Source organism: Acipenser ruthenus, chromosome 18 (assembly GCF_902713425.1).
Source record: "Acipenser ruthenus chromosome 18, fAciRut3.2 maternal haplotype, whole genome shotgun sequence".
NCBI lineage: Eukaryota > Metazoa > Chordata > Actinopteri > Acipenseriformes > Acipenseridae > Acipenser > Acipenser ruthenus.
The window spans coordinates 18,151,230-18,176,462 of NC_081206.1; the positions used below are offsets into that span (position 1 = coordinate 18,151,230).

The 25,233-nt window shown below is 37.9% G+C and overlaps 1 protein-coding gene across 2 annotated transcripts in view; it reads left to right on the forward strand.

Moving 5' to 3' along the window:
- The window catches only part of LOC117405651 (formin-like), a 137,430-nt gene that overhangs the window by 66,019 nt on the left and 46,178 nt on the right, over positions 1–25,233 (forward strand). For both annotated transcript variants that reach the window (XM_058991378.1, XM_058991377.1), the window contains 7 exons: positions 9,329–9,416; positions 19,007–19,068; positions 19,820–19,908; positions 21,395–21,524; positions 22,132–22,278; positions 22,739–22,798; positions 24,255–24,375. In XM_058991378.1, coding sequence (XP_058847361.1) covers positions 9,329–9,416; positions 19,007–19,068; positions 19,820–19,908; positions 21,395–21,524; positions 22,132–22,278; positions 22,739–22,798; positions 24,255–24,375 — 697 coding nt within the window. The remainder of the gene's footprint in view (positions 1–9,328; positions 9,417–19,006; positions 19,069–19,819; positions 19,909–21,394; positions 21,525–22,131; positions 22,279–22,738; positions 22,799–24,254; positions 24,376–25,233) is intronic.

Below are 25,233 nucleotides of genomic sequence, written 5' to 3' on the forward strand. Positions count from 1 at the left end.
CTACTAATACTGCCACCCTAACATGTGTAAACCAGACCACATTTACTGTATTTTTATTGTACGTAGTAATGTTAATAAGTGGGTCTATAAATCTCCCCCGGTTGGAAGACACCAGCTGGATTAATAGTTATTTAAGATCTGCCACTGTTTGGATCATTCAAATAGACCCCACTGTATTTGAGATAGAAGCTAGCACTGTTTGAATATCATGAATGAGGTTGCTGGCATCATGACCCCACAGTAAAGAATTCCTATCGACAGCACCGTCTGTAACATGAACCCTGTTTCCCAGCAGGAGCCCTTCACATCTTTCTTGGTTGTAAACGAACACTATAGTGAAACAGTACTTTCAAGATGCAAGCCAAATAACTGAAATTTACTATGTGTTCCAGATCAAAAACCTGCATTCTTCAGTAATAATATTCAGGTTGGAGCTCATGTGAGCTGCAGAATTCTACGAAATAAATTCTAGAAGCTGTATGCATTCTAGAAGCATAATACTACTATAGCACTGCAGATGACTGCAACCTCCAGGAAAAATACTTTACTGTGTTCAGTAAACCAAGTGACTTAACGGTGTGAGCAAGCTGGGAATGTGCTGTTTGTGTAACGAAAGCTCTTTATCTCTCTCTGCGGAGGTGTCCAGTGCAAAACCTTGGCACTTCCGCTCACTGGCGAGCAAGTGCAAAATGAATAAACAGGGCATTGTGGGAGCCAGAACTCAGGGCACAGTGTTTTAGTGTTTCAGCCAAGGGTTCACACTGATGAAGCCAATAGCCAAAACAGAACGTCTTGATTCTTGGAGTTTTATATTTATTTATTGTGTTTGCCAGAAACTATTGCAACACAGTGAATAAACTTAACGATCAATGGTAAAAGGAAGATTAGGACCTTCACTAATGCATGCTGTCTGCTTAATGTACATTTAAATCGATATTGTGTTGGGTTTGTGACATTTACAAGAACATGCCATCAATGTCATTGCATTTAAGTGTAAACATAGACGTGTGTCAAGATATTGTGTGAAATGTCTGGGAATCTTGGAGCTGGTGAGCTTGAGACAAGAGGCTTTTTAATTGCAGTCGCTTGACAAGGCACTGATAGAACTACCATTTTAAAATACTGATGACAGAATATACTTTTACCAGCTGATTGGCACAAGCATTTGAATGTTTGATGTTTGTTAATTACAATTTTGAGGGCTGTAGCTTTTAATTTATATTCTGGCTAGGTGAGGTAATGTGTGTGTGTTACTTTGTATAAACATCAAGACATTTGGGGAATGTTTATACATGTCAAAGCTTCAAAAATAGCCCAGGACTTGTTTTTATGATGTCGTTTAAAGTGTGTCATTCAATGGAATGATGTCACTGTAAAGAAATAGAAACACAAAGCCCTGCAAAATATCTGCACTGACATATAATAGTATCACTAATAATAAAATAATCCCCTAACTTTGCTTTGTACCCACTATTACCACACTTGCCAATCTGCCCTATTCTCTCCTGTGTTTGTTGCTTCACTTTGTGAAGGCAGGATTGCAATTACAGTGTGACCACCAGAGGGAGCCCAAAACACATTTAAATGTAAAGAGCAATGGTGACCTGCAGCTAATGTGCCACAATGACTTCCTACCTTAACTATGGTAGCTATCGGTAGCAGTGGTTACCTTGCTATATACATTTTAAAAATCATATATTGTAGCAAGTAACAAAAAACTGGACATAGCTGGCGAAATTCCAGTTTATAGACATTTCCTTGCCGTTACTGAAAGATATGTCAATGAATCTTGAGACCAGTTCATTGATTAGCATTATAATCCACTAATCCAGACATAACTGGGGTATGAGGTGCAACCAGAGGAATGTTAGTAATTCTCTTGAAAAACAATAAGTATCGTGCTGTTAAACTGTAGCATGTGTTAGTCTGACAGTTTACAGATTGCTCATGCATTGATCTGAGCATTCATGCAAGAAATGTGGGCTGCCGCCCAAGCTGTGGTGTTTCTAACAGTAAGGAAGAGCATGAGGGCATGTCTGTACTGCTAAACTGCAATAAAGGAGGGGCATATAGGTTGAGTCACTTCGGAAATACACACAGTATACACACTGCTCTGCTAATCTATTCGAAATATACACAACGTACACACTGCTTTGAAATACAACATTTGCATTACTTTCATACCCAATCACACCCCCTGAGACACTGGATATATGTGTTCTTAATTAAGGGTTTACAAAATGTAACACAGGCTTTAGATTCTTTTGATAATGCAGAGGTGGAATGGGTCTTATTTCCAACCCTGGACCTCAACCATTGGCACCATTAATCGCATGATGATACACACGTTTTTATTAAAAATCAAAGCAATCACTGGAAACACGAATGATGACGGCTTTGCTTACAGCGTGAATCGGAGTAATAACCAGGAGCTCTCCGGGAGTGTGGCTCACTGCTCCCCACTCAGTACTGTCATCATTGTTTTGAGAAGTGCAGCCTGGCATTGATTCAGTCTTCTGGCCTGGAGTTCCTTGTCTGCGGTTTAATTGATGTGTGGGGAGCGGCTAGTGGCGATTGTTCCCACAGGCCTGCCTCCCTCTCTCTCGCGCTCTGTACCCCGCACCGCTGCACCAGATCAATCCTGGTGGGCTCCAGGTCGACACAGTCTCAGTTTGCCAGTCACTCGAGCAGAGTGATGGCTCTCCATTCAGTCTGGGCCCTTGCAAAAGGTTTCTACAAACAAACGTAATGACACATGATACAACCAAGGCGGCCATGATGTAAATGGAAGTTGGTCTGTAACCAGATGCCTTCTCATTTTTTTTAAAACTGTTCTGTCAAAGTGGATATTTATCTCTTTTAACCCTTGAGCTATCCAGGGATGATTTAAACACCCCCTGTTGGTTACCTTTGACACAATGATATCAGATATCTATACAAACAATCAATTTATAAGAAACAACAAAAAATAACCAACATTATTGTGATATAAAGTGTGACCCTTTATATATATATTACATTACCATACCTTCATTGTCTTTCACATACTCCTTTTAAGATGAAAGGACTATATACAGCACAGCAAAGATGCACAAGGCACACATTACCTAGCTTTTAAGTATCCCTTTTCACTCCACACCCAACCATTGTGTAGTTTCCACCATCTATATTTTAGGGGTTTTATAGTCATAAACCAAATGCCAAAATGGTACAACAGGAGTATAGAAAGCTATATTGAAAACATATATATCTTTGTAATCTTGATGTACATATGTAGGTTTGTGCAAAAAATATATATAGAATAATGGGATGCAATGGAATAAGAGAAAATATTTTGTCAAGGGATCTGTGACATCATAAAGAGATCAGGAAAAAGCAAGGTAATGACAATGGAAAATTCTGATGGCAAGAAGTTCTGAAACAGAAATCCAAAGTAGAATTGCCCTCGCAATAGAAGCAGTTTGCAAAACCCAACAGAATCTGGAAAGACAAGAACATCTCAAGTACAAGTACGAGATAACATTTCTTAGAACGATTGTGTTCTCAATAGCCCAATAGGATGGGAAACCTGGACTCTGCAATTCCCATTTTTTGGAGCGGAGGCAGAGATCTGTATTGATATTGCGTTAACGTCCTTGCTCATCAATACTGCTCAGATAGATTTTGCATGTTGATTAGATGTGTAACGTTTCATTGTGTATGGAGGAATCGCGATACTTAGTTTACATTATATTTCGTATTGTAGTAGAGACATGTATCGTTTGTATCATGATACAAGACCGAAAGCACAGCATAGCTCATTGTAGTTCACCAAATGGTTCTTGAATGAAGAATAAGTGTGTTTTATAGTTGGTATTAATGCATTATCTCCCTAATTCATTACTTGTTTGTCTTTCAAAATAGTCTCTCATTAAATGATCATTTGACGTGACATCATTACACCCCTGATGTTGATACAGAACACCATTCCAAGCTACTAGCTTTCATTACTTCTAGAGCTTGGATTGTCATGTATCCTTCTTGATCCAACAAGAAAGAATGGACCAACTCAGCTGTAGTAATAGGCAGTAAAAATAATTAAACCAGATATATTTGACTAAAGTCCAATTGCAAAAGAAAATTCATGGTCTTCCCATTTAGTAACATTAGTTCTCATCCAATCATTTTTAGGTTAAGTTGATTTACATGGTTTCTAAATTGGTACTCGTAAAAGAACTAGACATGACTTGACAGTTGTAAAAACTAAACATAAATCTGTGCGAATATTTTTTATTATAATAGTGAGAATAAAGGGAAAAGACAAGGGTATTTATTAATGTATTAATTTAAGCATGTATACAGGCTCTCCATCCATGCTGTGGCTTATCTAGCTGATGTAGAGTGTTGACTTGGTTTTGGCGCAAGACATGAGTAAACACAATGATGCAATATCAACACCTCCCCATAGGGGCGCTGTTAAAACCTATTTTGCATGGTTTAAAAACTATGAACACTACTGTAAAATGCTATGTGCTTGTAGCCTGATTCATTCAGCATTGTTTCATGACAGATTATTGTTATTTGATATGGGCTTCAAGAGCACCCCCTATAGGAAACTGTTTTTATTGAGTCATATTGTTCCCTGTGTCTTGTACTGTGGCAAGATAAGCCACAGCATGTGAAGAAATACCCAGAGACTATGCCGGCCCTTGAAGTTCAATTCATTTTTTGAATAGTAGGTAATTATGGTGCCAGATGGTTCCAGAATGACTTTTATACTAGTATATAGCATTGAAAACACATTTTTCTCTGGAGGCCTACTGTACATATCAATTGGGTTCACCTAAGGTTAAAGAAGCTTATGTAGAAAGTATTTAACCCTTTTCGGCTGGGTAATCAAACTGTTCAAATGTAGACGCGAGAGCTGTATTATTTATTATTATTATTTATTTCTTAGCAGACGCCCTTATCCAGGGCGACTTACAATTGTTACAAGATATCACATTATTTTTTACATACAATTACCCATTTTACAGTTGGGTTTTTACTGGAGCAATCTAGGTAAAGTACCTTGCTCAAGGGTACAGCAGCAGTGTCCCCACTGGGGATTGAACCCACAACCCTCCGGTCAAGAGTCCAGAGCCCTAACCACTACTCCACACTGCAGCTGTAGAACCTCAGTGTCTTCACTGACTGCAAAATAAAGATGTGTAGCACCCATATATCCTCACAATGTTGTTTTTTTACCTATGATCTCAAAAATAATTGTACAGAACCCTCTATATCAGCAGTTCTCAAACTTTGCTGCACTAGCAAAAAAAATGATACGCGACCCCATCGCCCTGTGTTATTGCAGAATACAGTAGTTGGTTTTGAAAAGCAAAACATGCACTGCAAGGCAATGTCATCAAAGCTAATATACAGTATAGCCATTTCTTATTCTTAATTAACATTCAAATCGCAAGATTTTTACAGCCAACAATAAAAAGGACAAAAAAAAAGAAAAAAGAAAAAAGAAAATGCCTCCAAGCTGCCACGATTTACGCGACCACAGGCAAGCATTTTGATCCAGCTTTCGATTTAGTTAGTGAGAGAAAAGACAGATGTATCCTTGGAGTGACATGCTAAGAAATGTTGAAGTGATCAGAAATATCTGCCGGGTAAGCAAGAAAAAGCCAGCCATTAAGCATCAACAAGCTTTTCAGTTTTTTTTTTTTTTTTTTTGTTTTTTTTTTTGTACTGCTGAGTACTTGTCGGTACTTCTTGCTGCGGTGCCATTTGATTCCCCTTCATTACACTGTCACTTTTAAAATATTTATAAAGCAAGTTTTTGAACTCACTTCACAACAAAACTCACAGAGGCTGGACTAAACACTACAGAGGTACATTCCGCTGATTGGCTGCCATGGAAAGTTGGTTGCTAGGCAACCCGTTCAGAACTTTCAGACAAAGGCAGGTAGGGCGAGGGACCCGTTGGGAGTACAATTGATTAAAAAGTGCCAATAATAATAATAAATTAACATACCTGTTTCTTAAACAATTATTATTTTTTTAATTGCGCAGGTATTCGCGACCCCATTCGAAGGCACATGCGGGTCGCGGCCCACAGTTTGAGAACCGCTGCTCTATATAATCATGTTCTGTTTGTTCTGTGGCCTCTTGATCTAAGTATAGCGTAACTGCTGTGTACACTACTGTACTATCTCTCAGAAGCTTTCTTAGTCTTTAATCCAGTACTGCTTCAAATGTTTTATGATATACATGAGATGGAAAATTGGCTATCTGTCTGGGTAGCTGCGAAAGCGAGTGCTTTCACTGTTATCTGAGACCATTTGATAGACACTGGAAAATAACTAGAAGAACTGCAATGTTAATTGTGTTCTTTACCAGTCCTGCGGGACATATGAGGAAATGGCATGTATGAGCGTTATGGAAATGAGCATTTTTCTCTTGGCGGCGCTTTCTTCCCGGAAACATCCACTGCCACCATTTTTTCCCCTACCAGTTCAAATAGGAGACTGCCAGGTAATTTGTATCATGTGTTCGATCTAAATCAAAGCCATTCAGTGGCTCTTTATTTTTTTTTTACGCTGACGATTATCATATCAAAGACACTGGATGACATTGAAGATAATGACTTTTCTGTTATCTTTACCTTCTAGCTGGCTTTGAGTAATTACAAGCATGTGTTTTCATTTATGGTCTAATATGAAGAGTGATATATTGAAGGGCAGGCTTTTTGAAGTAGAAAGGGTGTTCATGTCACAGAATTTTCCATTTGAATAATTCTTGGAGATGTTGTACACACTGATGCATTCCCAGAGGAAATACATCAAGTGGACGGTTGTTACTGTTTGTGTTGTAAATTCAGTTTGCATAGAAGACTACGTGCTGTTTCCTTCTCAATAGGCGTGGGTAATTCTGATAAAATAACTGTGTAACTGAGCTTTTTGCAACTAGATGCAAGAGAGAAGTATGGCAAACAGATGTGATAAATAACCCTCAATATTTAATCATATGTACTCGAAGCAACTAGAGATCCTAAAGACATGGCTCTATAAACACATCAAAGGGTAAAAAGAAAAAAATAGCGTTTCATCAGAATTCTGCCTGGATTGGTATGTTTTTTCAGTCAGTGTTGTCATGTACCACCATACAGTTCCTGATCATGTCACTTGTGGGTTTTGTGGTTAAATCAATTCCCTTATAAAAGTTTACCACAGTACATTTTCATAGCAGTTTTATAACACTTTTCCTATGGTTATACTATGCATTTACCATAGTTTACAATGATGTGCCTTTTTTTTTTTTTTTACAAGGATGCTTTCACTATGCTTTATCACACTTTGGGAAACATTTATAAGGGTTACACAGTAGGTTTGATCTAGCCAAGATTTTGGATAGAACATATATTTAAATTGTAATTGCTGGCATTCATGACTTGATCCCATAGATTTATATATATTTCTACTATGTTGTTGAATACTATCAACTGTATCATTAGTAGTTTATACTATCATTAGCAGTTTCACATTGGAACATATTCAAAATATGTCCTGGCACACCTAGAATGCAGTCCTATTTTTATACTGGGAAAATAGTTAACCTAATGTCAAATAGTGAATAATGGCTCATTAAAGTGGCATTGCACATTCACCTTTTGTAATTAAATACTCACTTCTAAAGGGTTTTTTCCCCCCTTCAAATGATTCAGTAGTGAAAGAGACCTAGTAATAATAACAACTGCAACCTAATGAAGAAAGTAGAAATGTTAACTTTTAAAGTGGGGCTTTACCTTGCCAAAAACATTTTCTAGCTTTATGGGTAATTCAGTCGTAAGTAATTGTGTCCATGTGTATGCACAAATAAAAATGCTGTGAATTTATAGTTTGTTATAAATCTGTAGCCCACTCTTCCAGGTTGGAAAGATTCCATTTTATGGTTCAGTTTTTTTTTGTTTTTTTTAAACCTACTTTCTCACACATCAAGACACTAGTTTTTGCACAGCTTTTATTTTTTTTGTATTTTTTACATGGTGGGGATTCCTTGGTTCGTGCGTTATTAAGTAGCAACGGTACAGTGCTAACACTTCCACAGTCTGGAAAAGCTTAGCTTCAAACAAGGCATGTCTAATAGGGATTATGACAACGTATGAATTTGCCCCGAATAAGGTCAATTGGAAGGTCACAGAAAGCTGTACAAATTACATACTGCCAGAGCCTGTAATTATCCCTGTTAGAAGTTAATCTTCTGCCAAGTGTACAAGTTCAGAAGGCATGTGTAGAGCTCACAGGGATGACCTTGTGTGACTGCTCAGGGCTGTAATTCCTACCTATCCGAAGAGAATATTAAATAAACACTTTAATATTTTCATGAAGTTTATGGTGTATCTATATAAAAAAAAAAGATCTGTTACTAAGAACGTTGCTGCACGGAAAGTGAAAGGGTCTGGGGAAATAGATTGTTTTAATGCAAAGGAGAGGAAAGATTTTGAAAGCTTTGATAATTGCGGAGCCCCTTGATAGTAATGATAGTTTATTCTAAAATTTACATTATATTAGAGTGTACTGTTTTTTTTATAAGCATTTTGTGAACTGTCCCTTATAAAAGTTGCCCATAGTAAAAGCATAACAAATTGTAATAAAGTATAGTGAAAGCATGGTAAATCACAGGTAAGCATTGTAAGGCTCAGAGAGGAATGGTAAAGCATATTAAAAACATGGCAAACCATGGTGAACTATGATAAATGCAAGGTCAAATCATGGGAAAAGCATGGGCAAAACTGAAAAATGACCATGGTATAACCATATAGACTGACAGTAGCCAAACACAATAGGAAAAAAAAATAGTTCAAAACAAGACCATATAATTCAAAGCAATGAGTCATATTATCAAAGAAAAAAATAATTAAATTGTACTTTAAAACCAACAAAATGTACTTGGAGGAGAACCATGATATATGAAACTCAGCACTATGCCGACTTTGGAGGACTGACATTCAGTTGAGAATTGCACAGATTAGAGTGTATAATTTGATCTGTGTGGCCGATACATCAAGGCTGAACAAATTGCAAATGTGTTTCTGAAATTGAAATACCGTAAAACTTTGAAAGTTGAGCCCACATTTTCAAACATGTTTAGCACAGAAGAACGCTGTATTCAAACATTGAAATACTGGATCTTCTACTGCAGTTCCACTGGAAATTATGTGTAGGGTTTTTTTGTTTGTTTGTTTTAACAGAACAAAAATGCTGCTTTGACCCGTCCTGTATTACCACAAGCTAGCGTGGTTTATATCATTACCAGTGTGTTATATTGACAGCTGTAATTGTTTTTCTTTCTCTTGTAGATTGTTAAGCTGTTGGATGGGAAGCGTTCTCAAACTGTTGGGATCCTGATATCTAGTCTGCACCTGGACATGAAGGATATTCAGCAAGGTGAGTTCACAATCAGTCCATCACATTGGAATGAATTGACATCTCAGCTCATTGAATTGAATGGGAAGACAAGGGCTGGAAACAAACCACAAACCATACGCTTCCAATACGAAGATCTTACCATTCAACTAAAGAGCGAGCTCTGTAATCGAGAGGTAAGTATGTGTCTTATGTTGATGTCAGTATTATTAACTCATCAGCTGCTAGGAGGAGATTTATTAGATTCCCCATCCCAGTTTCAAAGTTGGGATCATAACCATGACCACTCTCCACCCCCCAGGATATTTATTTACTTATTTATTTCTTTATTTCAGTTTGTGCCCACAGGGCCAGCACAGGTACGTCTCAATAGTGCAGATACAACTAATACAAAGAGAGACCTTAGTAAACCATACTCAATAATAAACAATACAACTATTATACATCCAAGCAATGTCATATGGAACGACTTTAGTTAATGACGTGTCTCGCAAGCCAGCATACATGCTATATCTATTATAATGCAAAAAGCACAGCTATTTAATTACTTGTTTAAAGTAAAAGGATTAGGATTCTTTCCCCTAAGGCTAGGCAATGGCTGGATGCAAACTGCAATCCACACGGTTAAAAAATGAACGTCTTACCCTTCATCTAAAGAGTGAGCTCTATAGTGAGTATGCGTCTTATGCCAATATCTGTATTATTAACTCATCAGCCACTAGGAGGAGATTCATTGCAAGATCATGGGTCAGATCAGCCTGCAGCACATAACAAAGGCCACAGCTTTGGAACTATTTAAATTTGTTATTGATGTACAATTATTACAGGTTCTAATTCCACAGTAAATGTAATCATAACGTTTATTGCAGTTGTTCTAAGTTCATCCTGAACACTATCTTCTAATAAAATATCTCCCTTTAAAACTATTCCATGTTTGTCTTTAAATAAAACACAGCATCAGCACTGAGTATAAAAAATACAGATATTTTTAAACATCTAATTTAATATCACTTTCAGTAAAAGTGTTTTATTTTATTTATTTATTTATTTATTTATTTATTTATTTATTTATTGCATTTATATAGCGCTTTTTATACAAAAGTATTGCAAAGCACTGTACAGTACATAGCAGAAAAAAAGAACAACCCACAATACATTTGTATAGCATGTCATACATAATGCCATTTTATAAAAGTGCGTTTTTAGTCTTGACTTGAAAACTGTAACGGTCCCAGCTTCCCTGACAAACGAAGGCAGAGCATTCCATAATTTAGGAGCTCTACAAGAAAAAGCCCTACCTCCCTTGTTGCTTTTGTTGACCCTAAGAATAACCAGCAGCCCTGTATCCTGTGATCTCAGAGTGCGGTTTGGAAGATACAGGGTCAGTAACTCTTGCAAATAACTAGGTGCTAATCCATTCAGGGCCTTGTAAGTTAACAGCAAAATCTTAAAATCAATTCTGTACTGCACTGGGAGCCAGTGTGAAGAGGCCAAAACTTGGTTAATATGTTCACTTTTTCTGGTTTTAGTCAGAATTCTAGCGGCAGTATTCTGAACAAGCTGCAAGCGGGATACCACACATTTTGGGACACCAGAAAAAAGTGCTTTACAATAATCAATTCTAGATGAAACAAAGGCATGCATTAGTGTCTCAGCATCAACAATAATTGGTCTAAATTTGGCTATATTTCTCAAATGTTAAAAAAAAGTATTTTTTAATACGAGTCTCAAATGACAGATCAGGATCAAAGATGACCCCCAAGCTCTTAATTTCTAGTTTAGTTTTGATGAGGGACTGCAAGGGTCAAGCTCATGTAATCCCACATTTCCTTTTAGTTGGTTCTGTGATCCCACCAGCATAACCTCTGTTTTATCTGAATTCAACATTAGAACATTCTGTGACATCCAACTTTATGACTACCTGTCTGAGAGCTTTTGAAGTCATGGATGAATATAGAAACTCCATAGTCTTGCTCATGCACGTATGTGAAGATGTCTGTAAGAATTAATTCATATAAAGCTAAAATTATATTTTACAGTGTCACAGAACCCCCTGCAGTGTTTACAAGAAACACTTTATCTTTGCTGTATCCCATGTTGTCCATATCACGGAAATTTTTTTTCAACCTATTTAAGATATTTTTGATATTTCAGTATTCACACATCACAAGTGATTAAACTAAGGAGTTACTTTTTTTCAACTTTTACTCCGGAATGATTGCCAGGAGAGAGATTTTTTCTTCTAAACATCGCAGTGTATCCAGTTCATGCTCCCTCCTGCAATAATTCTGGTGCTCTGATTGAAATACTGTAATTGGCGTATTGGGAGAACACTGCATTGCTTAGAAGACATTTTTTCTCCTAGTAAATGTTCCCGGGTAAATGTTGAGAAAAGTATTGCCCAGTTGATATATGGCCCTTGATGTGTGACTAAAAATTTTAAACGAGTCTGCAATATGTTTGAAGATACAACGCTGTGATACGGATGACACCGCAAGTGTAACCTAAAGTGCTTCTTTTAACCTTTGCAGGGTGTTCTGTAATACTTTCATGTCCCATTTAATAAGCAACATGGTTGAGAAATATATAGGGACTTATGTATCAAGCGTTTGCGACGGCATTAAGGCAATAGCACCGAGTATACACCGGCCTTAAAATTGTCCTGTATGTATCATGACACTTTTGGCAAGTTAAGGCCATGTTAGCACCACCAAAATGCACTCCGTCGTGTCAAGCTTTAATTATATGCATGGGCAAATTGTAGGTGGGGCTCATTTGTAAATTATGTCTGTGATATTAAAATAAGATTTATGAAGCGGCCGAACAGCAGCGCCAGCTCTAAAAGGGTCCACAAATAAGACCGATTCCAAATTGGTCTTATTTGGGCGTAAAGAAAAAGTCAGAAAGCAGCTGATAGGAAAGAGCATTATTAATTAATTAATATCTATTTCTTAGCAGACGCCCTTATCCAGGGTGACTTACAATTGTTACAAGATATCACATTATTTTTACATACAATTACCCATTTATACAGTTGGGTTTTTAACTGGAGCAATCTAGGTAAAGAACCTTGCTCAAGGGTACAGCAGCATTGTCCCCTACCTGGGATTGAACCCACGACCCTCTGATCAAGAGTCTAGAGCCCTAACCACTACTCCACACTGCTGCCCTGTGATATTTGGCATTACTTTGAAATTATGGCAGCAGTCGTAATGTATTTCTTACGACAGAGTGCAGGCTCCTAACCTTCCTGAACAACCCAGGAACAGAGGGAGAGTACTGAGAAGAAGGGATAGTATTTAGGGTCCGCATTACCCTTTTTGATCTCCCTGAGGTGGAGATTATAGCTCGATACCGGCAAAGCAGCAGCGTTATTTTGGATTTGTTGGAGGAAATCAGGGCTGACATAAAACCAGGCACTGCTCGCACACAGGTGCCGGTGTTCTGAAAATCTGAGCCTCCCCCTTCAAATGGGCCACCTGTAGCACAGATTTTCAGACTAGACAGAAATAAGCTCCTTAAATCGAGCACTATGAGGAAGCTCATTTGGAGAAGCAGAAATGACTACTCCAAAAGGGCAGCGCATTTACTCATTTATGCATTTAAATGTGGCAGCTTACTGTCCAGTTAATACATTCAGGATGGGGTCAAATCTGTGCTGCGGAAGAGCGCTGCTTTACACTCCAACAGTTTAGCGCTGCGTCGGTCAATCTTGATATATGACCCCATAGTGTTTTCTTTACCCAAGAATTCTTCCAGCTCTTTAAGCTCTGTTTCTGTAATCTCTCCTTTCGATGTTTGCATTCTAGAAGCTTTTTAAACTTTGAACTATAAAAACTTCCTTTAATAAGGTTCTCCTTATTAAAGGACTTTTGATGTCTGTCTCAATTTCTTATTTTGGTGCACGGGTACACAGGCAAAAAGTTAGAGCCTAACTTCTTGGCATACCTTCTTTGCAACCAATATAATCACTCCATATACTAGTTTGATACCTATAACTTTACAGTTTGTCCTCCATGTATATATAACTCCACAGTTACTTGCCTTCTGTAACAAAAACAAGCTCTTCCAGTTCACAGTAGTCTTATAACAAGTACATGCAGTTATTCAACATAATGTAGAGGACAGTACTGTTACCTCATTGTGTAGGTTATATATTGTAGGTAGAGAGGTACATTACTATTATGTACCTACACTGTACATTTCTTTCCACTGCATCAAATTAAATGAAATGGAAACGTTTTTTTGTAGCCAAATGACCGGGAGTCTTTAGCAACAATATGAAAACCAAATGAATATTTGTGCTTGCAACAAAATTGTTGTAAAAGACTGTTAAGAATCAAAAGCTGCTTTATATTAGAATGGATTACTGGCATGAATCCACCCTGAAAAATCATACAGCACAAGCCTGGAAGCTGGGACTTCATGACAGTGTAAAGAGCTGTGAGTGGCTGGGTCTGTCTGTAGATCACAGTGTTACTCCAAGTGGGAGTCTGTTGCCATGGTCAAATTCCACATGCTCAACTTTCCTGGTGAAATTTACTTCCTGGACAGACCCTTTCTCTTCGTTCTTCTCCACTTGAAACTGATCCTAACTAGTTCCAGGAAAAAATAAAGATTTTATTTGTTGTTATTTACAACCGTTTCCGAATTAGAAAAGAAAACCTTGGCAAATGGACTTCTGTTTTGTTTGCTGTCATAATGCAACAAATACTGCTACAGCCAGCTTTTTATCTGTTCGCTTTTCTGTCCCGCGCACGTACAGAAATCTTTGGATATCGAGTAAAATAAAAAATAGCTGCTCATGATTAACCTGCTGTGTCAGGTCCATAGAAACCATGAGAACAAACCTGAACACTAAACAATAGAGAGAGGTCAAATCATGTGAATTTCATCAGCCAATGTTTTAATGCATGTGCCTGCTAGTCTACGTGCGTGAAGCTGATCTGTTTTTTGTCCTCAGTGACGGTTATTATATCCTAATGGGTACAACAGTGCACTAATGATCATTCTCTATATAAATTAATGTTGTTGTGTGCAGATGCCGTTGAGCCACATAAAAACGTTTGCCTTAATTTACCAGCCATATACAAGTGAAAAAGCACATTTGGCCAAGCAGCATTTTTTTTCTTCTTTTTTTTTTAAATATAGAGGCACAACCAATAAAATTAGCAGCTTTTCACAGCATGTGTCGACTTCCTTTCGACTTAATGTGAGGTGTAGGTGAAATGGACAATCTAATCTGACAATGTAGGGAAGACAGTTAATAAGGACTTCTAAAGAATCAGCCCTTTTTACCCAGAGCTGTTGGCAAATTAAAAAGACATCTGACATTGACTGTAATTACAAACACTAAAGAGCTCAGGGTCTGCAGAGGTTCTGGTTAGTTTCCACAGAACGAAGGTAAACTTGCTTCAGCACTCGGCCACCGAAACTCACAGGAGAGCGCGGCTCCTTATTGCTGATGTGTTGAGTGAGAGGTAGAGTGGCACCACATTCCCAGCCCTTTGATCTGCCCATGCTGGGGTATCTGGGCTGAACTTCGCACACCTGTCCCGACTGTGTGCTCATTTGATACATTGTTGAATAGTTCAAGGTAGGTTGTTGAGAAACGGACTGTTGAGGCGTGCGTAATCCATTTTAATAAGATGTGAAAATCACCCCACAGCAAATTTTCCTAATCCCACCATGAAGCAGCGGACATGCGCTCTGAAAATCTTGGAGATCCCATTCTGACTTTGAATCGTTTAGCGTGAAAATTGACTGAATATTCTGCAGTTCATTTTTCTGGTGGCATAAAAAAAGTATTACATTGATAAGTATTTATCCATTTATTTAAGTTTAGTTGTTAATTAACTGCTAAAAGGCATTATGTCTAGGTCTTACGAGTTTAACAAAAAAATAAGTTTACCATCATTGCGTGCAAGTTTCCCCCTATTCAATGGATTGCATTGCTTTTTGGCTGCAGTTTGAACATTAAATGATAACGCATCGCCCTGCTCTTGCAATGTAACAGTTTCTCAGCATTAGAACATTGAAAAGCTAGGCAGGGCCAACACGAATTGCCTCTGACGTATTACACCCACCACAGAGTAAAAAAAATAAACAATTTATAAGGTCATTTCGACGTTGCTAAGGGGTTGAAAACAATAAGAAATCACAATGGATTCATGGCGTGATTTAAAAAAAAAATACATGTTACTGTATACATATTACTATAGCACATACAACCTACATACTGTACATACCCAGAAGAGGCTGCCCCATTTACATAGACGCAGTTATATTATGAATGTTAATGTAAAAGTCTTGAGCCTTGAAGATTATCACTGCTTTTACAGCCAGTGCAGAAACTGGCAATGTCACATCAGTCTTTCTGTTGTACAATTTTGGCTAACCGTGTCGGTCCATCCATCTGTCTCAGTCTGTCACACTCTGCATGGAGAACACAATAATGATTTTGCACCTATTGTCACCAGACCTTTATAATACATCCCTAGAGACATATAAACGTTTTTGGCTGTAATGCTATACATTTACACAATTATTTTTTAACCTGTAAATTTACTCTTTCACTTTCTTACCTTTTTGATTATGAGGACAAGCCCTTCTTATAAGTAGCAGTGGCCACAGATATCTTTATTCGTTGAAGACAGCAGCTGGACATGTTACAAGTAAAATCTACTTGCATGTCTAGCTAATAATCATCATATTAATAACCTTAAAATTACACAATATATACAGGACAACATTACTATAGCAAAGTGCTATTTAAAATAAAATTTGAAACAAATTATTCAACACTGTGATTTATCAGTGCTTGTATTTCATGTGAAACTGATTGTGGTCTTGCAGAACTCGGCATCTGCAAAGAACGTGCTCTTTTCTGAAAAAAACAGTTTCCTCAGGGAACCCTTTTTTGGTACACCAGGAAACTACATCAGAGGTAAAATCTGTAGTTTTTTAAAAATAAACAAAGCTTGCAGTAAGAATACTTGGATGTTTGCATGCAAGGGAGTTATTTCATTATTTTGCTGTTCAAACGGCCAGAAAGATACATCCAAGAAAAGTCGAAACATGCACAAAACAGAGGCAAGCAAAACATTAGTAAACTTTCATACCTATCAACATTTATTTTAATCAACAGTCAGAATACAGGGACCATTACTGTAGATACAAATTTGTAAATGTACTCAAAATCCACTAATAATCATTCTGACTAACGGTAAATATTCTTGTTCTGTCTGACAAAGACTTCTTACCAACACATTCTTCCTGAAACATTGCATGTTTTGGTGCCACATTTGAACAATTTGTCGTGATTGTGCTGTATTAAACTGCAGCTGAAGGGTGCCGTTATCACTTGCAATGTGAAGACGTAACCTCTGTGGCCAGTCAGAGGAGAGATGGCACTGTGCAAAGACTTGGTGTCGCCTCCTGGCCACAACTAGACAACCTACAAATCACATTGTGATTATAACTATAAACAATCCCCCAATGCATACTCTGACAGCTCTGGGCAGTTAATCAATGTTAAAGCTTTCAGGAGGAGTCTCTTCTTAGTTGCAGCCCTAATAAAAGTTAACCAGCAAAACTGAATAGTAATTTCATACTTTATCATGCTTTCACCCTGCCTTGCCTCAAAAGATATAGCCTACCAAAGCCAATTATTTAAGTTTATAATAGAATACCTCGCACAAATCTTCCTACAGACTGAAATCGGTTTATTGTTCACATCACGCCAATGATGGAAATAAGACCAGCTCAACAATATGTCTGGTTACCAAAATAAAGGGAGAAGTTTAGTTTATGGCTGTACTGTTTGTACAAGACATATGATTTTGATTTATTCACGCTGGCACTTTCACTGTTTTCGCCTTAGTTAACATTCCTGCAAATTTATGGAGCCACTTTCCTTTAATAATTGTCTTGCAAATATACAATGTCATTATTTATTTACACACCAATTACCTGCCTCTAATTGACTGACACATTCCCCAAGTGGTTTTATTTTGTAAAGCACCTTAAATATGATTCTTACATTTGTTGTTACTGTTGTTGCTTTAGTTAGATGTCCCAGTACTTTAGTGTTTATTAACATCTCTCAACAGATCTATAACTGTAAACCCCCAATCATGTGACAGTCAGTAGTACTAAAAAAAAAACTTAGATATGAAGACTAAGCCCAGGGTGAGAACCCGTTGAGTCTGCATGTCATTCTCAAAGGGGGTCCTTGAGGACAGCAACAGAGGCAGCCACACACAATCACACTCAGTCTCTTACAAACAAGAAATTGATCTGTTAAAATTACAATATGGCACATTCTAAAATAACATCACCAATACCACCCTTATAAAAGCTCAGTTAAACCATACCAAAGGGTAATAAAACATAGTGAAAGCATAGGTAAGCATTGTAAAGCGCAGAGGTATGGGGAAGCTTAATAAAAAAAAAAATGGAAAACTATGGTAAATGGTTAATATAACCATTGGAAAACCATGGGGAAACTACACAATTACTGTGCAAATTTGGTAAACTTTGAGTGGAATATGTACAGTTACTGTAGAGTTTTAGCAACTCCTGGACTCCTGGTATGTATTTTATGTAATTGTAAAGCAAGCAGACTGTTTGCCCAGATAAGGCATTGTTCCACTTGTTCAAAGACATGGTAAAGGCAGCATTAAGACTATGCTTGTCTTCCACTTTCCATTCTCCATGGTTTCCTGTAATTTACTGAGCTTTTTAATTGTTTTATCATCAGACAGATTTAAAAAAGAGGAACCGAAGAGGGTTAAATATTAAAATAAGGTTTTAATAGTGGCTGATGTGAAAAGGCAGGCCACCTCAGGAGGAAGCCTGATCAAGTCTGCAATGCCGTTCCCTCCCCTTTAGTCCCTTTAGAGATCGTTATGAAGTTCTGTGGTGGTTCCTGCTGAGGGGGTCAGAGGTTAAGCAGTTACAGGCTCTTACTGGTGATCCGTGTCCGTGTTGCTTAATGTACTGTGTGCAGGAGACGCTGTGCTGTGAGCAGGCTGCCGTTCAAACACCTTGTCCTCACCCTGAAACTCTGGGTTCAAGAACCTTGTTTTGGATCAGCAGAGTCCGGTGTAAAACATCGTCACGCATGCCTGCTAGTCGTGACTCAAAACAAACATGTGACAGAACTCTTAGTATAATGTTGTTGGAATCTCAGGAGAAGCCGCTGACTGGATGGAATTGGTCGTGGTTCAGCGCATTGTGAGAAGACTTAGGAGCTTTTAGGCGTATCTCAGACGGAGCCTGCCCCACGACGAGTCTTCCTGTCTGACTGTCCAGTGCTATTGTCCCACACCTTTTATGAGCACTAAAACACCAGCATATAAAAAAGACCAGCTGAATCCCCATCAAAACCCAAGTACTGACTGTCAATAACATATAAATCCTGTTGAATTGAGGCTTGGAATGTTGTGAAGGAAATAGCATGACTAAATGTATTTAACCTTCTAAACTTTGTTCAGAAATGAGCATTGTTTCCAAATACACACACACAAGTTAATTAAAACAGCATGCTCAGGTTTAAATAATCTTATTTTATAAGAAAACTGTCTAATAAATGGGTTTTACTGTTCCAGCTGTTCTGACTGTGGACAACTCAGTTGTGGACTTGGAAACCATTGAAGCGTTGTATGAAAACGTAAGTATTCAGTTTATTGCAGTTGTGGGTGGGTGTTTAATAAAAGGCAGTGGGTGTGAGTCAGGGGAATGCTATCCTGCACATCCCCCTGGTACAGCACATGCAGACATTGCATTGATTTCAGTCTTATTTTCAGGGACTTTCGGACATCTGTTTTCATTATAGACCAAAAGAACAAATCATTCTGAATCAATTCTAGGCAGGGAATGAGCACACTATCTCACATTCTCTCAGCATTCCCCTTTTATCTCTTACAGAATAATGGGTGGCTTATAAAATATCACAGAACCCAGAGCTAAAAATAAATTCTACTGCAGCTTATATGCAGTATTATGAGTGAAATAAATGAGAAACACTGGTGTTATCAACTTGAAGTTAATTGTATTAATACAGTTTTTCAGTTTGTGAACAATTAATATTAGGAAAACAAAAGTTGTTTTTGTTTTGGTTATGAACTAAATTCATTTTAATTATTAGTTCATGTAGTTATTTTATTATGACACCTAGTACATTCACTGTATTATTATTGTAATTAAACACAGTTAAATAAAACTACATCAGTGTGACTACAGAACTCTAATGGAGTTTATTTTTGATGACCCCAACCTGGGCATTGCCAACTTTATAAAACACTTTGGCTCTGTTGGGTCACCCAGACCTAACTCCCCTCAGAACTCAGGCCTCATCATGAGTAAACAATTGCATTGAAAGTCTGTGCCTGTTTTTTCCTGTCCTTTTTAACACGTCACAGAGAGCACAAAGCGATGAGCTGGATAAGATAAAGAAGCATTACGAAACTTCGAAAGAGGACGAAGTGAAGCTGCTTGACAAACCAGAACAGTAAGAGTTGTCTGCAGATTTATATGCTCATTTCCAATGTGTCCTTCATTAGCTAGTTGTACTGTCTTGCCTCTGTCTAATCTAATTGCTCTTCTTGAGTAAATAAAGCCTTGAAAGCTGTCACTGTGACTTTTTCATAACAGATTCCAGAGCTGGGTACTCTGAGGGATTTTGTTTCTCAGTGTCTTCCTATTTAGGTTAATTTACCTACACTTAATAAGGGTAGTCTGAATGCTGCAAAAAGGTCCAATGTTAACAGTTAGATGTTTTGTTTATGTGACATTTCAAAGAAAAAAATTAACTAAACACCTCGTTCAGCGATTCAGTGCTGCCCGGCACTGACGTTTATAGAAAACTTCTTGATCTTCCAAAATGTTTTTTTTTTAATATGCCATTGTTAATGTTAATGTGAATTCTTCAAAGACATTTCATAACAAAACAGCTCCACAATACGTCTGGTTACCAAAATAAAGGGAGAAGTTTAGATTATGGCTTTACTGTTTGTACAAGGCATATCATTTTTATTATTATTATTTATTTCTTTAGCAGACGCCCTTATCCAGGGCAACTTACAATTGTTACAAGATATCACATTATTTTTACATGCAATTAGATTATTACACATTATTTTTACATACAATTACCCATTTATACAGTTGGGTTTTTACTGGAGCAATCTAGGTAAAGTACCTTGCTCAAGGTTACAGCAGTGTCCCCCACCTGGGATTGACCCACGACCCTCCGATCAAGAGTCCAGAGCCCTAACCACTACTCCACACTGCTGCCCGCTGGCACTGGCACTTTGCCTGTTCCTACAAATTCATGGAGCTACTTTTCTTTAATAATTGTCTTGCAAATATACAATGTATTTATTTACCTGCCTCTAACTGACTGCTGCAGAACATTCCCCAAGTGGTTTATTATCAGTCATTTCAAAATGATTTTACAGCAAGCTCTTTGGAATATTTTCTTAACATTTTAGACATTTGTAGGTTATATTTAAACTTAAATTTTAATATATTGCAAGCAAAATTTGTGTCTTGTGCTAGCTTAGTTATTTTATTTTGTAAAGCACCTTGAGAGGTGCTATTATTACGTTTGTTAGGTTGCTTGTCAGCATCTTTAGTTAGATGCCCCATACTTTAGCCTTTATTAACATATAGTCTCCACAGATCTATAAACACCCAGTCATGACATAGTCATTAGTGATATGAAACTAGACAAACATTTCACTGTGTTTTGTGTCAACAGAAGACTAAGCTGCCCAGCTAAGGAACAAAGTTGAGACAGGCTTTTCATCTGCAACGTGTAGCAGACAGACTAAAACTAGTTGCTGGGGTCCAAATCTTTTTCATTCATTGCACTTTATGACATTCTTTTAAAAATTCATTCATTTTATGACATTCTTTTAAAAATACTTTTCAGTTTTCCTAAAAAAAAAAAAAAGCAGCCAAGACTTGATTTTCAAAGTTGTATTTCTTCTCAGGTTCTTGTACGAGTTATCTCAGATTCCTGATTTCTCTGGACGAGCCCGTTGTATTATATTCCAGCCTGCATTCACCGAGGGAATCACTTTAGTCCATCGCAAAGTAGAGATTGTGGATCGTGTTTGCAAGGTATGACATACTGTTGACAGTGTTGGGGAGTAACACATGTAACGCGGTATTGTCATTAAATTACATGTTGTAACAGGGCAAGGTGCCCTGAGAAAGCACGTCAACATTTAAAGTCAAACCGTGCGGGTCTCGCGACACGCTTTTCATATCAACCTTGATAGAAAATGGTGTTGGAGGAAGGAAAGGAGTGGGTTCAATAGCTGGATCTTTAAAGAATATTTTGAGCTGCAGCCAGACCAAACTGAAAAAAATATCTCCGTAAAAGGTAAATTGTGAGTGAGAAGTTACTATTTGTAACTGTAACTAGTTAAACAGTCTTCAAAGTAATGAGTAGTTAAAATTCTGTTCACTTACCTTGTAACTGTAAACAATTACTTTTTAAAAGAAACTTCCCTAACTGACTGTTGGAAGGATTACTGATATACAATCAAGGAACACTTCAAAGAAATTAGTTGAAGTAGGTTGACAAGAAAAACTAGGGATGGATGGAGGTGAAAGCAAAATCATTTCCCCGGGTTCTCTTTAGTAAAATAGAAGTGGTGAAAAAAAAACACACGGCCATATTTATAAAGTCCAGTTTTGGTTTCTTCTTGTTGTTTCCAATAAGGGCTTGTTGGAGCCCCGCAGTGTCAAGGACTTGCTAGGATTGATCCTGGCTTTTGGAAACTACATGAACGGGGGGAATCGTACAAGAGGGCAGGCGGATGGCTTTGGGTTGGAAATTTTACCAAAGCTGAAAGACGTGAAGAGCAGGGTAAGCATTGTTTATAAACCCCAGTCCAAAAGCATTGGTGCTTGGGGTCTCCACTGTACCATGTGTATTGGACAGTTTGTGTGACCTGATCAGTGGGAGTGTGTTGCATGGTAGCATTCATATGCACTATTGTTAAAACAAACAGCAGTACAGTCTATTTATCAAAAATATATCAGGAAATTTCCTTAACCAAGACAGGACTGCACTGATGTCATGTGTGGTGTAATGCCCTCTATTGGGGACAGTGGTCCTCAGTCAATCCTAAAACCTAAGTCTATCTGTCATATATCTTTGTGAAATGTTCATGTAATGTACTAAATATAAACAAATCCATGTTGTTCATTCATGTTGTCACTAACCCTCAGTAGCTTTGGGAAGTTTTGTATGTAAATAAGGGTTAACTATCAGGTCATTATAATGGCAGCTGCAGAAATTATAACTTTTTTGTCTTCTTTTTTAGGACAATAAAACCAGTTTGGTGGATTACGTAGTGTCATATTATCTACGATACATTGACAAGGTAATATTACTTCTTCAGAGTGATAGAACTTTGCAGGATTGTGGAAATGGTTTCTTATAGTAGATAATACATTTTATAAAAGCAAAGGTATGGCCACATAGAAATGGCATACACCCACCAGTTGAAGAATTACAATTTTTCGGACTGTCTTGGAAATACAGTGTGTTATGAGTGAGAGAACTACTATGTGCCCTTACACAGCACTGCACACCTTGGAACACCGACCACTCACCCACCAAAATCACACATTCCCATATAACAAGATACGCCCAGCGCTTAGAGAAGCATGTTGTTAATTTAAATACCAATCGATTATATGCACACATAAACAATGCCACAAAAAAAGCCTAACTATTCCACTGCCGACCGTGGACGGGAGTTTCCAGGGGGTGGCACACAATTGGCCGAGCGCCTCCCGGTTGGGGGAGGGTTTAGGTCGGCCAGGGTGTCCTCAGCTCCCCACGCAAGTTAAAAGTTTTTGGAAGCCGATAGGCAAAGGACATTTTACCCAAACCCTTGGAACGACCAGGTTGGCAGAATCACAGGAACGCAGATTATAGTTGGTATCATACCTATTAACCAGAGCAATTAAATAACAAGGCACCAGTCCTTTAAGAAACTTAAACACAAAACAGTACCAATGGTCTGTAAGTGAAAACCAGCCTAATTTTACTTATATGCCACAATGATGAGTCAAAGTGGAGTATTCTAATACAAATCTGCAGCATGAGTTGTAAAATACGTCTAGTTTATGTAAAGACTGAGTAGACGTAAACTAGTAAAAGTAATCACCATAATCAAGGACAGGGAGTAATAGTAGTATGTGTATGTGTGTGTCTGTGTGTGTGTGTGTGTGTGTGTGTGTGTGTGTTACAGCAGATCTCAAATAAACTTGCTTAATTGTTTCCAGTACCTTTTTCAGAGTGCAATTGAGAGGGAACATTCTTCCCTGTGTCTAAATATGGTTATAAAAACAATACATTTCAATCAGTCTGCAAACATACATTCATTGGGTTGATAGAGGACATGCACCAAGGAGCAATTTGAAAATATATTAAATGTTCATTTTTCTAAGTAACATTTTCAAAATGTGTGCTTCTTTCATAATTAATAGCAGATAGCACTGTATTCAAATTAAGATGTAGCAGATATATTTCTCAGCTTTTAGCCCTTGCAAAACCATATCAAATATCCCCAAACCCAAACCCTGTATAGGCAACTTATCTCAGGAAATGCATTGGCTAGATTCTGAGGGGAGCTGTGAACACTTGGCGCTGTAGTGGTGGAACTACACTATGTTTATATAAATGCATGATTTTGTTCTGTACTGTATTGAGATTGGTGCCTAAAGACTATAGACGATAAAAATATGCTGGGCAGAGACAGCGCTTGGACAGGTGTCTGAGTCTTGGTGTTTAGATGATTGCTACAGACCCCGCTGTTCCCTCATTCCTAGGATGCAGGAACGGAGAAGACTGTCTTCCCCCTCCCAGAGCCACAGGACCTGTTTCTGGCCGCGCAGGTCAAGTTTGAGGACGTGACAAAGGACCTGAGGAAGCTGAAGAAGGAGCTGGACGGTAACGTTGCAGTTTCTACTCGCCTGCTCATCAGAATTGTAAGTAGCTCCAAATTACATTTTAATGGTTTGTTTTTTAACTGTCCTCCTATCTTTGTATGATGTTTCAGAGCATCCTGAGTGGATCTTATTGCAGTTAATGAAAGGTGGGGCTCAGTTCAAAGCAGTTGCCACATTCTTACAATGTTTCAGTCATTGCAAGAAGAACCGCTCTGAATAACTGGAAACATCATAAAGAGGACAGTAAAAAATGTAAATGTAATTTGAAGCTACTTACTCTTCAGTAGGAGAACAGTGGCACCTTTAAATAAAATTAATTAATCAGTGCCTGTATGCGGTAAAAGACCAGGTTGAAGCTTTTGACTTGTATTTAGTAAAACAAAAAGTAGTGTACCAGTGAGTGTTCGACCATGTTAAAATGTGTCTTGTAGATAATATAGGGTTATAGTTATGCTCTATACAACTCACAGAGCAAGGCTATCATGTAACTGCTTCTCTTTGCTGTGCTTCCTTCAGCCCGATAAGCAAGTGGTTTATGCTCAATCAGAGACATCAGAGAATTAGGATTAAAATCCAGAATGATAACTTCAATTATGGTAGTCAAATGAGTGTAGATGGGGAAAAGCACAAAAGGAAATCATTCTTAACTTCCTAGGACAACAGTACAATCTGGACTAGTTTGGAAATAGGCAGAAAAGATCTCAAGCTTGAGCTCGAGATAAGGTTGCTACTCGAGGATTAATTTGAGGTGCCCTTGTCTAGAAATAATGTATTTGTTCCATTAAATGGGCTGAATTCCGAGGTGGCCGTGATGGGTCAGCGTTACAAGGGAAGTATCAGTTGTTGTTTGTTCAGCACA